At 38.5% G+C, this 13,154-nt stretch overlaps 1 protein-coding gene across 3 annotated transcripts in view; it reads left to right on the top strand.

Annotated features, from left to right (window-relative positions):
- TUBGCP3 (tubulin gamma complex associated protein 3) overlaps positions 1-13,154 on the top strand; it is a 56,806-nt gene that overhangs the window by 36,087 nt on the left and 7,565 nt on the right. For all 3 annotated transcript variants that reach the window (XM_039549865.1, XM_039549859.1, XM_010394331.4), the window contains exons 11-21: positions 62-228; positions 1,571-1,681; positions 2,054-2,162; positions 5,990-6,179; positions 7,467-7,602; positions 8,407-8,475; positions 9,251-9,386; positions 10,297-10,385; positions 10,521-10,652; positions 11,043-11,183; positions 11,712-11,828. In XM_039549865.1, the coding sequence (XP_039405799.1) occupies positions 62-228; positions 1,571-1,681; positions 2,054-2,162; positions 5,990-6,179; positions 7,467-7,602; positions 8,407-8,475; positions 9,251-9,386; positions 10,297-10,385; positions 10,521-10,652; positions 11,043-11,183; positions 11,712-11,828 (1,397 nt within the window). The remainder of the gene's footprint in view (positions 1-61; positions 229-1,570; positions 1,682-2,053; positions 2,163-5,989; positions 6,180-7,466; positions 7,603-8,406; positions 8,476-9,250; positions 9,387-10,296; positions 10,386-10,520; positions 10,653-11,042; positions 11,184-11,711; positions 11,829-13,154) is intronic.

The raw sequence follows: 13,154 nt of genomic DNA on the forward strand, positions 1-13,154 counted from the left end.
AAATGGAGTGTGTATGGTTTTCCTTCAAATGTTTCTGTTCCTCTCCCCTATGATCTTACAGGGAGAAAAGGTGGTGAACTAGCCTCAGCAGTTCATGCCTACACTAAAACAGGAGATCCCTACATGAGATCTCTGGTTCAGCACATTCTTGGCCTAGTATCCCATCCTGTACTGAACTTCCTTTATCGCTGGATTTATGATGGAGAGCTGGAGGATACATACCATGAGGTAATGTACGTGCTACAGTAAATACTTCATCTCTTTGCCTTGGGGTATAATAATCTGTGGGAATTTAGAGGAGAGTTTGAAAAGTAGGGTGTGATGAAAATGTATAACATGAGTAAGCAATACATACATTAACAAACTGAAATATCACTCTCTTCATGAATTCTTCGTGAATTTGGTATCTGCAGGTTGCAGTGTTGTGGTATGTTGTCTTCAACAAATCATATCCTCGGTCTGGTTAGTAGAGTCAGAATGGTGCACTGACAGTAGCTTCTTGTTTCTGAAGGCAAAACAATTTCTCTGTATCTTTTCTTGCTTACTGTAACAACAGTAATGTATGCAGAGTTCTTTGTAACAGTTTAGAATGTAAGCCTTGTATTTGAAATGAAGCTCATCTTTCTCTGACTGCATGCTATTATCCTTGATAAGTAAGTTCAAACTAGGTAGAAGAGCTTTATGATTCCAGAATAGAAACTCTGCAGAGTTATTTGTTGTGAGTTCTGTAACATCAAGTTCCAGTAATTGTCCTTTTTCTTCTTGGAAATATTTTTATGCTTTTTTAAATTCTCTCAACACATTCCTGTCTCCAATCACTACAGTCTTTTTAAAGTGATTAGATTTTTAAAAAATTTTTTTTCCAAGAAGGCAAAGAATCATTTTTTAAAATTATTTGAGCACTTCTGAGAAAATCTGAGTAATTTTACTTGAGAGTGAAATATGCTGTTTCTTTGGAATGTCCTTATTTTGGTTAAAATTTAAGTGAGTGACAGTAACAGCTGATCTTTAAGGTCAGCATTATGTAAAATGTCTATTAATCTTCTTTTAGAAGTGTAAAATAGATTCTTTTTTTCCCAGCTACTCCCCAGATATGAGGTTTTGTCTTTGTTAGCTCTAACCTCTGCATGTGCACTGTAAGAGTGTTCTTAATCTTAAAAATTATTGTTGGATGTGTTGTACTGAAAGCTACAATTTTAGTATTATAGACAGTTTTGAACTAAGACAATTGAGCATTCTTGGAGAAAATGGTGTTTGGAGGCAGTGAAAAAAGTTTGTGTCCAGAAAATGGGTGTATGTCCTCAGGATAAGGACAGAATCCATCCAAAATTCACTTCAACAAAACTAATAAAGTCATTTTAGTTTTTTACAAATGAGAGGATTCTCTTGTGTGGAGTTGAGAGACTATAGCATTTGATCACCGTATCAACTGCAAAATTTTTTGGGGATTGTGGGTTTTTTTGTGGGTTTTTTTTCCTCTCCATCTGTTAAAATAGTAGGAATAATAGGTGAAACTATAGGTTAGAATTTACATTAGTCTTTTGCTTTTAATATTTATTTCAATCTTCAGTTTTTTGTAGCTTCAGATCCTACAGTTAAAACTGATCGGTTGTGGCATGACAAATATACTTTGAGGAAATCAATGATCCCTTCTTTTATTACAATGGAGCAATCAAAAAAGGTATGAATCTAAAAGTTCATCTTCTGGTGATTTGTTTGCCCTATGCTGCTGCTTAGATTTCTATTGAGAAAATAGAGGACAAATTTAACAAAGAATAATCCTCTCAGGAATTTTAGAATTGTTTCCTGAGGAAGAGACAGTAGGACTGTTTTTCCTTTCCATTCTCTAACTCTTAAACTGGGGGAAAATAACTTTGTGTTTAAAACCTTTTCATGTTAGCATTGCTGTTCTGGATTGCTGAGGTTGGGATTGTGAAACTAAGGGCACAGAAAGATGACAGCATATCTTGTTGTCCTGGTGGTTGTGGGCGGCTTCTTCATTTGGTGTTTTTTTATGTGCAAATCACTTTTTTAAAAATCCTGTTTTGTTCAGGTTCTTCTAATAGGAAAATCCATAAACTTCTTGCATCAAGTTTGTCATGATCAAACGCCATCCACAAAGATGATTGCTGTTGCAAAATCTGCAGAGTCTTCAAAAGATGGTACAGTATTCATATTATTCAGTGTCTCCCCTTTGAACTGACCTCCTGTACAATACATGTTTTAGACTGTAAACTGACTTTATGGATGGTGGGGTGGAAAGGAGTACAAAAGTCCCATCTGCCTTAAAATATAGATAATATAATGGATACTTCTTTTTTACAGAAGATGTATGTTGATGCATGTGCATAATTTTCTTAATTTGATAGGTTTGCTGGATGTTTGTTAATGTACTGAATTTCTGAATGAAATCATTTTAAAAAACAGTTCGCCTTCAGCTGCCTCAGCTGGGGTGGGAGCAGGGATATTCTTGAGTGCTGCAACAAGAATATAGTATGTTCGACTTCTCATCAAATATACTTCATCATACAATTCCGTAATAATACTGAGTTAACTTTGTGGTTGAAAAATAAAAATACTCAATTGGTTGTAAATAAGAGAATGAGCAATAAAAACAGGACAGAAGCCTTTTTAACCTTTCTGTTAATGCACCATGCCAATATGTCAAAAAAAATTAAGTATGTGGAAGGCTAGTAAAATTCTTTTTGAAGATTACTTAAAATTGGGGTTGCTGGCTGTTGAACATGGAACCAAAACTTAACTATCAGAATTCCTTCAGTTTATTTTATTTTATTTAAAACAGATCTCGATTTTAATGAATGAGAACTTGTATATCATTTGGAGTTATTTTTTGGTGGCATGTTTGTTGCAATGAAATTAACATCGTTATGACCAAAGATAGCAAATAGTAAGCATCTAAACCAAAGAGGCTTTATGTCTGAATACTAAGCAAAAATTGTGTAGGATACCGCTACATCTCAGAGAAAGGAATGATTGCTGCCTTCTGGTGAAAGTGGTATTTTGCCTCTGTAACTTCTTTTGATAACTTGTTTAATATACCAAAGATAGTCTAACTGTTAAGATATCCCAGTGAGCTGTAAGTTTTCTGATGCTAATCATCTAAATATTTTTCTGTCAAATTCTTGTTTTCAAAGAATATCCTTCTTTACACTTTAGAACATAATATTACTTACATAATAACTTTAAAGCTTGTGTATGTGGGGTTGTTGGGTTTGGGGTTTTTTTTCCCCCCAAATAACCTTGGATTAGTTTTAATAGTAACTCTTCACAGTATGGATTTCTGGCATGAGTACCTCCATGAAAAATGTTCTAGTAATAAAATCCCACCCACATTTGGAAGAATAAGTCATCTAATAATGTGATTCTTGTACCATGTTCAGTGCTTGCTTAGTCAAAGATAAGCCTAAAGTGCAGAGAGGGGTCAGGGTTAAGTGAATAAGGGCTATAAATGCATTTAAACAATCATCATGCCAGCTACTCCTGGAAAAAAGGAAAAAACATTCTTTGGCTGCACTATTTTCACCACTTTATACAGCATTTATGGCCGTGCTTTTCCAATATTACTTTAAATTTGCACTTGTTTCTCTCTCTCCTTGACTGAATGGAAGATCTGTGCAAATGCAGGTTTCCTATTATGTAGGGGATGAGTGCTTCAAAGTACCTACATTATCTTAAGTGCTGAGAATAACTGTATGAGACAGAAGCATAGTTTTAGAAATATGTTACTCTATCTGCAGTGTGCTGAAGGCATGCTGACCTTGTGGTTGGCAGCCTAAATACCTCGTGGTATTGCATTGCTTTAATTTTGCATGAAACTGCATTTGCGTTTAGGGCATTTTACCCATTTAATCCTGAAAGAACATCCTCTGTCAGAGATGTTGGAAATGCTTCCTTTCATGCTTGTTTGTGCCATCTGACAATATTCTGAAAGTCCTTTTAGATAATTACTTATTATTAAGATCATGGAAAGCTAGGATGTCAGCCTGAGTTCTGGATGCTTTTTCTCATTTTAAATCTCAATATTTCATGGGTTTGGCTGTGTTATTGCTTTCATTTGCTTTGGGATCTTAATGATCATGTTTCTCCAGCTTCCTTTTGATGCTGAAGTAAGCAGGGTGTAGAAAACTGTCTGAACATGTATTAAAACAAGAGGTCTGACATAACTGTATAGAAGTTGGTCATCTTGCCTGGCAGGGAATTTTACAGCTTCTGGGAGAGAGGAACAGTAAGAAAGGCAGATAAAGTGACCTCAGCCCCAACATGTAGTTGTAGTCCATAGTTTGGGGTCTTCTGGACCAGGAATGACACTACATTCAGTAGCAGCTCATGGACCTGCCTGTCAGTGCTTCTAGTCTGACCCTTTCTTTATCCATTTCTGGCTTTTCAGTGTTCTGAGATCATTTTGCACAGTTTTCAAAACTTGTGCCTAGGCCTCTTGTTTGTTGATGTAAACAACCTTTTTAGCAGTTTTGCATGGCAAACGGGAATGCTGCGTTTTGCCTGTGCTGGGGTGTGTGTGTCTATACAAGGTGGTGCATTACAACTACATAGGTAAAACTGAACTTTCCAGTCTGAGTTGAAGGACTGTGGCCAGGTCACTTCCTTCAAGGCAAGAGGATCAGTACTAAGGAGAGGGGAAAGGCTGCTTTTCCTGCTTGAGACAGTAAGAAGTTGAGACTGGTCTGTGTGTCTCAGAGGTACTGCCTTAGACACGCTCACCCCTGTGTGAGGACCAGCATGCCTGACATGGTGGGCTGGCTACAGACAAGCCAGGGAGTTGCCTTCTGGCTTTGCCTGTGCCTTGAGCTGGTGCTAGGCCCAACCTCTGCATCCAGTGGCTGAAGATACTGGCTGGTAACTCTCTCTGGATTGGCTTGTTCCCTCTTGTTTTGCCTGTAAGGCTCACAGCATCTTGAGGAAGGACACTTGCACTTACTGCAGGTTGTATTAATTCTCACATCTGTAAGGTTGATGTGTGTTACTTGACTAAGTAGTATTTCTCTTGTGTAAGGATTTTAAACACAGCAATGTATTATAAAAGTGTCATCTTGTTGACATCTCTTGCACTTTTTGTGTCTTATGGAGAGTTTCACTGGTTACTGAATCATAGTTTGGAAACCTCTGGGAATGTCAGTGAACCAGACATTGAATTTTCCCTTTTTAAAGAGTGACTTCTTTATTAGAGCCACTGCTTATTTCTTCAGTTTGTAAGCATTTTATTAATTGAGTAGTTAAAGTGAGAGTATATCCTTTAATGCTGAAGAAGGTCTGATTTTTGTGATCGTTGGCAATCCAGTATTTGGAGTATTGTTCCATGTTGCCTGAAGAGGCTGCAGTTCTTGCTATCTTGTAACAACTTTACCTGAGTCCCTTTCTCGATAAGCTTATAGTTATAGAAAACAGTGAAATAAGCTTCCTACTACTTTCTACTGCTTCCTGCTTTCTGTCCCCAAATTGCCTTGCGTTAAAGATGGAGAGAAAATATCAGGTTGCTGGCTGTCCCCCAGGTAAAACGAGAATCTCTCGTTCTTTTATATATAGAAACTCTCTTCTGAGTTTTTTAACATCCTGATTCTTTGATTTATTTTTCCCCAGACCCTTAGAAGTGTCTTCTGATTTAGATTCTCCCCAACAAAGGTTTTTCCTAACTCTGAGCTTTTAGATCTCCATAAATTATTTCATTTGTAAACTGTGATATTTCAGCAAGCTTAAAAATCCCCACCTTTTTCTGTAAAAGTGACATAATACGAGCTTGTACTGGAAAGTACAAACTGGGCACAGATTAAAAGTAATATTGTTGAAGTATAGGCTGCTTTAGACTTGCTTTTGCTTTGGCTATGGCAAATGTATAGCTGAGTGGATCAGAAGAAATGGCAGTTTTTCTGTTTGTGTGTGTTTCAACTCCAAAGCTTGTTTGCCTCAGTTTTGGAAAACTACTAATTTAATTTTAATTTTTATTTTCTTTTAGCTGCTGATTTGTTCACAGATCTGGAAAACGCATTTCAAGAGAAAATTGATGCAGCTTATTTTGAAACCAGCAAATACCTGCTGGATGTTCTCAATAAGAAGTACAATTTGCTGGAACACATGCAGGCCATGAGGCGCTACTTGTTACTTGGTCAAGGAGACTTTATCAGGCATTTAATGGACTTGCTCAAGTAAGACAATAGGAAGGGTAATTGTGTTGAATTTCTGATGCTTCTGTGCATGATCAGCACAGAAGCTTTTTTGCTTTTTGAAGAGGACCCTCTAAGTACCTTGTTCAATTAAACCTTTGAGTAATAACTTTTAAATTCTATTTTGGATTTAATTTCTTTGACCCTGAGGCTTAAATTTTGTTCTTCCTTTTTGATTAGGCATACGTACAGTACCATTTCACAAAGTCTTGAAAAGTTGCACTAATGTAGATATCTTTATGCCAGCCCTGTGACAGCCTTGAGGATGTTGGCACTTCTCTTGCTCCTGTCAGCAAATTTAAGCAGAAAAGTTCTGCTGCTCTTGATGCTGCTGGTTAGCGCTGCTGGGACTATTAGGCCTCTCTGTATTTTGGGGGTGTTTGGTCCAAAACATTGTTTCAAAACCCCTCAATGCAATTTAAAAAATCTAATTGATTCCTCACTGGCTTCTGTTTTAAGCACCCAGGTGCACCCACAACTACCGATTCCAGTTCTTAAAGTGTATTGAGAACTCACTTTTACATGGTGGTGCTACTGATGAAATTTAGTCAGTCAGAAGGGTTGTTTGCAAAGCTTTTCTTTGATCTAGAGGTCAGGCTTTGTAATAGAGCTTTCATTAACTTGTTTGTAAATCAAAATCAAGATTGTCTGCTGGCAGTTTGTGTATGACTATGCTTTTTAATGTGAAGCAGAATAAGGTTGGTTTGTGGAGTCAGTATTACATTTGAGGCAGAAGGAGTAAGAGGCTTTCCAGTACTGATCCTGAGGGAAAGAGAGAGGTAGTACAAGACCTGCATGTTGCAACTCTTTGGAAAGTTGGAGTTACGTAGAGGGGGAGTGGGTTTCTGTGTTTCTGCCAGCACTTCTGAGCCTGCAAGATGGCGATCAGAAGGTTTCTGAAAACTGAAGTGAAATTATTGGTTTGATGTGCTAATGATGTAATCTGCCTCATTTTAGATATGAATGCAACTCAGATTACAGACTAGCTAAACTAGCAATCCTGGTAACTTCAAATTACTGGCATTAAATGAGGATTAAGTTACTCCTCATGCTAATGTTCAGGAGTATAGCTACATATGAACACACATACTCTGCTCATACTCTGTGCAAATATTTTGCTCACTGCTTCTTCATGATTAAGGCTGAAAGAGTAATACGAGAAGTTTTTAATGTCTCTTAGAAAAGAGTTTTGCTGTGTGCTGCAGTAACTACTGAATTCCTGCTGCAGAGTATTTCAGTAATGTGCTATGACTGTTTCATAACCACCAGGCCAGAGCTTGCACGACCAGCTACCACCTTATATCAGCATAATCTAACTGGAATCCTGGAAACAGCAGTGAGGGCAACAAATGCCCAGTTCGATAATCCTGAGATTCTCAAGCGATTGGATGTTCGACTTCTGGAGGTCTGTTGCATCGTGGTGACTCTGACCTGAAACATACCTTTGTGTGTGTGTATACATGCAGACATCTATTTTGTGTGTGTATATGAGTACATTTCTCCCCTTCCTTACCACTGAAGTGTACTTTGAATAATATAAAGGTCATTTAGTAAGTCTTCTTATTTTCCCTTTCCTTGTCTGTTGTCTATTTGTATTTCAAGATGTGGGTTTGCAGCCATTGACAGTACAAGGTTGACTATTTGGGGCCTAACAGAAATTTATGCTGATGGCCCTGATTTGAGGTTCTCCAAACAGCTCTTACTGCTGTTGCTCTTACAAGAATTGGAGCAGGAAGGGGCAGGTTGGGGTGTGTGTCTTCTTCTTGCCCTTAGTTAAAAAAAGAAAAGCATTGAAAGCACATTTCATGGAAGAGACCTGTGGTAAGAAACTTTAATTAATGTGAAAGCTTCATTCCCAGAGGTGAGACTTTAGTGATGAGCTATAGCATCTGAAATAAGTATTTCAGATGCCAAAGAATTTTTTCCTTACCTTTATTTTCCTTTATTGTGTTCAGTGGAGAAACACTGACATTAGAAACATCAATATTTGTGTGAGATGAGTCTCACCCTTGTATCACAGGGTTTGATTAATTTTTGCTAAATCTGCTACTTTCAGCAAAAAACTCCTGTATCTCTTGTTGATGTGGATGCTTGTTTGCTCATAGGCCTTTCATAGGCTTGTTTGCTCATGAAAGAGTAAGCAAGAGTTGGTCTTCAGCATTAGTATGCTCTGATTATACACTGACAGTAGCATATCTTTTTAATCCAGGTGTCTCCTGGGGACACTGGATGGGATGTCTTCAGCCTGGACTATCATGTCGATGGGCCAATAGCAACGGTAATGTCATACACTGCTGGTTCTGAATGTGTCTTGGGTGCTGAATTAAATTGCTAAGTGGTTTTTTTTTTAATTGAGGTAACCTTTTTTTGTTTTGCAGTGTGAGATCAGAGATGGTATTTTTGGCATCTAGGATGTACCCACTGTATTAACAGTTAAACAAAAATCTCAATTCTTAGCAGTTAACTGTGAGTGCTGAAAAGCTGCATTTAAAACAGTCATTACTGAAAATCAGTAATTCATTTGTTCCAGCAGTTTTTAGCAAGTACTTAATAAATTGAGTGCTCCTATTCTTTGATAATTATTAGTCTGTAGATGTTAATTTGGGAAAATTTGCAAGGAACTGAAGAATGTATTTGTGGAGAACTTACTTATGCTGTCTAAATGGCATTTGATCGGTAGTTGCACTGTTTATCAGAATGTATTTAGCCTCGATAAAGAACTTGTAAAGAACTTTTTTTTTAAGCAGGACAAACTGTGAGTCTGACCAGCAAGGAGGCATTTTCATGTGCAACTTTAAAGGAGGCTTAGGCTTTATGTTCACCCCTTCTTATGCTTCCAGCAGTGCCCTCTGCCTACTTAAATGCTAGGTAACTGTACAGCCTTCAAGGGAGGATCTTTCCAAAAGCTCTGGGAGTTCCAGGAAACTTTTTTTTTTGCTATATTTACCAATAAACTGCATGGATCAGGTAAGATGGACTGTGAAGAGGTTCTTGGTACTTCAGGACATATGGTATGTCTATTAATTTGTACTGATATTTTCTTTATTCTGTAGGTATTTACACGTGAGTGCATGAGCCACTACTTAAGAGTATTTAATTTCCTTTGGAGAGCGAAGAGAATGGAGTATATTCTTACTGATATATGGAAAGGACATATGTGCAATGCAAAACTTCTGAAAAGTATGCCAGGTGAGAGGTGTCCAGATGGATGACATGCTTGTAAAATGGATTTACATGACTGTGTTTTATTTTATGTGTGTTAAGAGGGGGGGGGGGGAAAAAAGGTCTGATGAATGATGTACAGATTAATTTTGTATTTTGTTGCTTCTCTTGGCTGGCTGTTTAATGGGTAGGTAATGGTGATGATGAAGGTTAAACAGCATTATTGTAAATGGAAGTTTCCTATTTGTTGTTTTACTTAATCCTTGGTCCCTTTCTTGAAAAGTCACACTAATACAAGTATCTTTATGCTGGCCCAGTTGTGAGACTGTAACTCTTCCATCCCTTTGTAGTCATATTCCTTTAGGCCTTCCTATTTGTACCCCATGTCTCCCTCTTTCTTGTGCTGTCTGTTAACTATTTAGTCTCATACATGCACAGTTCTGAATTTACTAGTTTTACCTTCACTTATTCCCTTTGCTTTTGTTTAGCTAAGAACAGAAGAGGCTGAGAAGAGAAAGATATTTTAGAAGAAATAAGAAAGCTCTGAAATGTAGTGGCTCTGGTGTATATTTCATGGACTGGGACTTTTTGATCCTATTTCTCAGTTAGAGAATATAGTCATATTTGTGAGCATCCATACTGGTTCACTCTTGAATTTTTTTTAATCAATCTACATTTCTTTCAGTAAAAAATACCTATTGAGAGTTACACTTCTTTATGTCACAGTAATACTTTCAAGTTTATTGTTTTATAATTAAGAACTTTTGGTGGGCGGGAGAGGACACCTGGCCTCAGAAGGTCACTGCTGCTACCAATAAGATTATTAGTGGCTGTGTTATGAAGTATTCAATTTGGTGACAAAAAATTTACCAAGCTGATTTGTTGGCTGTGCTTGTCCTTGCAGTCCTTAACATGCCATCTCTGGATTTTTTTACAGAGCTTTCTGGGGTGCTGCATCAGTGTCACGTTCTGGCATCAGAAATGGTCCATTTCATTCATCAAATGCAGTATTACATTACATTTGAGGTATACTCTACCCATGCAATTAGTTACTTGGAAAATGAAGCACTTTTAATATTCTGTATGTGTTGTGTGTCTTAAATTTCAAAGAGCTTGTCATCTAGCAAATCAAAACGGCCCAATCCTGTATCATTGCTCCAGGTGCTTGAATGTTCATGGGATGAACTCTGGAACAAGGTCCAACAAGCACAGGACTTGGATCACATCATTGCAGCTCATGAAGTTTTTCTGGACACAATCATAGCTCGGTGCTTGCTGGATAGTGATTCCAGGGTAAGTCTTCTCCTTTGCATGAAATTGTAACTTTATGATCTTGGCATATATGTTAGGAACCACCTTCTTTAACATGGTAGGAGCAAAGGGAAAAATCATTTTTATTCCTCTGATACATGATTTTATAATGATAGGTTCTGTACCTACTGTCCAGACATAGTGACACATGTTGATAAAAAACTTGCTGCAGTGTGGGCCGGTTGTTTTTCGTCCTAAGAAGCTGTGTGATCATGCAACAGCTGCCTTAGGGCTTTGCAAAACAGCCTCTCTGGCTGTGTAAAAAAGATTGGTTTTTTATTTACTCCTATTGTGGAGAAAGGTGGTAACCTAAAACTCTTGTGCTGTGCAGCTGTTTAATTAAAATCAATTATTTTGTTGACTGTCTCACAGGTACTTCTTAACCAGCTTCGAGCAGTTTTTGACCAGATCATTGAGCTCCAGAATGCCCAAGATGCAATGTACAGAGCTGCTCTGGAGGAGCTGCAGCTGAGGTTGCAATTTGAAGAGAGAAAAAAGCAGCGTGAGCTTGAGGTGCAATAAGAATATTACTAGAATGTGAAAATGAATTGAGGCCTTTTATATGTGGAGGATTGTAGATACCATGTAGAGGTACAGCAAAAATGAAAAATGTAGTTGGGACAGATGTAAAAGTCAGCAGCAGTTGCTAGTGACTTCAAGCAACTGCTTTGATTTCTGTCTTGCCCAAAATCTAAGCTGATTTCTCTAGTGGCCTTTGGAGGATGAGAAATTTAGGGCTCTTTTAGATGAAGTAAATGGAACCCTTTTGCAAAAACTGCCATAGCTCCATGTCTGCCTCCCTGCTGCATGACTGTGACATGCAGTGTTGGTGTGAGACTTGCCTGCTTTGCTGACCTCTTCTTTCTTTCATGTGCTGTACAACCCCCAAGGGGGGTCTGATAGTTTCCATATTGGAGGCTCTATGTTTGTCTTTCTGTGGCAATGGTTGGTTTTTAGAAACCTGATGTAGCTGGGCAGAGGGTGGCCCAGTTAGCAACTTGAATCATATGATGTTTCACCTCTTGTTTGGTTTCTATGTAGGGCAAGTGGGGTGTAACTGCATCAGAAGAGGAAGAAGAGAACAAGAGGATGAAAGAATTTCAAGACTCAATACCTAAAATGTGTTCACAGCTGCGAATACTCACTCACTTTTACCAGGTGCCTCTCAAATTATATTTTTCTAAAATACGCTGAGCTTTGTGTAGAAATGAATTTCAAATATTGAGTAGGTGTAACTTCTATATTCTCGTGTGTGTGGTTTGTGGATCTAGATCTTTGTTTTTTCCTTCTCTACTTGTAAGCCTGTGTTCACTGTTCCTTAGTAGTCAAAGGTTTTATGATCATTTATGTTCCCTGACAAAGGACAAGAGTCATTTCATATAAGTTGTCTTCTTCCTCCAGTAGTGAAAGTAACAGCTATCTTCTGGTGTAGTCTGAGGGGGGGAAAAAGATAGAATTCCTTCTGCATTCCATGTTTTCCTCACTGTCTTTGCAAGTTATTTTTAGTAAATACTGCAGAAAGTTTCTTATTAAGGGCCTAACACTTAATTTTAAGCTCACTGAGGTGGGCAGTGGATAAGATGTTTGGGAGAACATGTGCAGGCTATCTTCTATAAGTAGTTTATTCTGGCTTTGTCTTAATTTGTTGTATCTGATGCGAAAGCTACCATTCCCCAGAAAAATGAGCCTAAGTCTTTAAGTGTAGGTTGTAAATAAATTGTGGTTTATGTGCTCTACAAGATTGCTACAAGTTGGCAATGTAGGTGTTGCCTGCTTGGACTGTATTCATGCTGAGCCCTACTATGGATTTTCCATACAGGATTTCCCCTGGCCAGCCTTGGTCATCTTTGGAGATAATGGAGTGCTCTAGTTGTGGGTGTGTTCATGTTAATATTTAGTGGAGATTAGGAATGAGCTCTTCAAGTGAGTCTTCTCATCCTCCCTAAGTCCTCTGCTTTCCTGTGTCCTGCAGGACTCTTGCAGGGCTGAATGGGAAGATGGGATGCAGAGGTGTGCCTCCCACATGCCAAGTGCAAATCCCCCATCAAATCACTCCAAATGCACAGTCTAGTTGGGTCTGCAGCACTGACTGCCCTACTGGGCACATGCTTTGCTGTTCTGGGGTGTAAGTCCTGCTGTACTACCCATATCAAATGGGTATGTTTGAAGCAAGCAGTACTCTAAGGCTGGCCTGGATGGCATTGGACCCGCAACATGGACTCAAGGTGAGGTCTCCTGTTGGCACAGATTGGATCCTGAATGTTGTCCCGAGGCAGTGGCACGCAGAGGCAGCTGCTCTGCAGCCTGGGAGTCTTCTGACATTTGGAGTGTGCCAGCAGGGCACAGGGATTGGGGAGCAAGCTTTAAAAGACTGAGCTGTTTGCACTGGAGACTCTGGCATGCACAGCAGATACTTGAAAAATAAAAATGAAGGTCTGGGTTTTTGCAGAAAGTATGAATCCAGCATATCTGATTTGTTAACTG

Source organism: Corvus cornix, chromosome 1 (genome assembly GCF_000738735.6).
Source record: "Corvus cornix cornix isolate S_Up_H32 chromosome 1, ASM73873v5, whole genome shotgun sequence".
In the NCBI taxonomy this organism is placed as follows: Eukaryota; Metazoa; Chordata; class Aves; order Passeriformes; family Corvidae; genus Corvus; species Corvus cornix.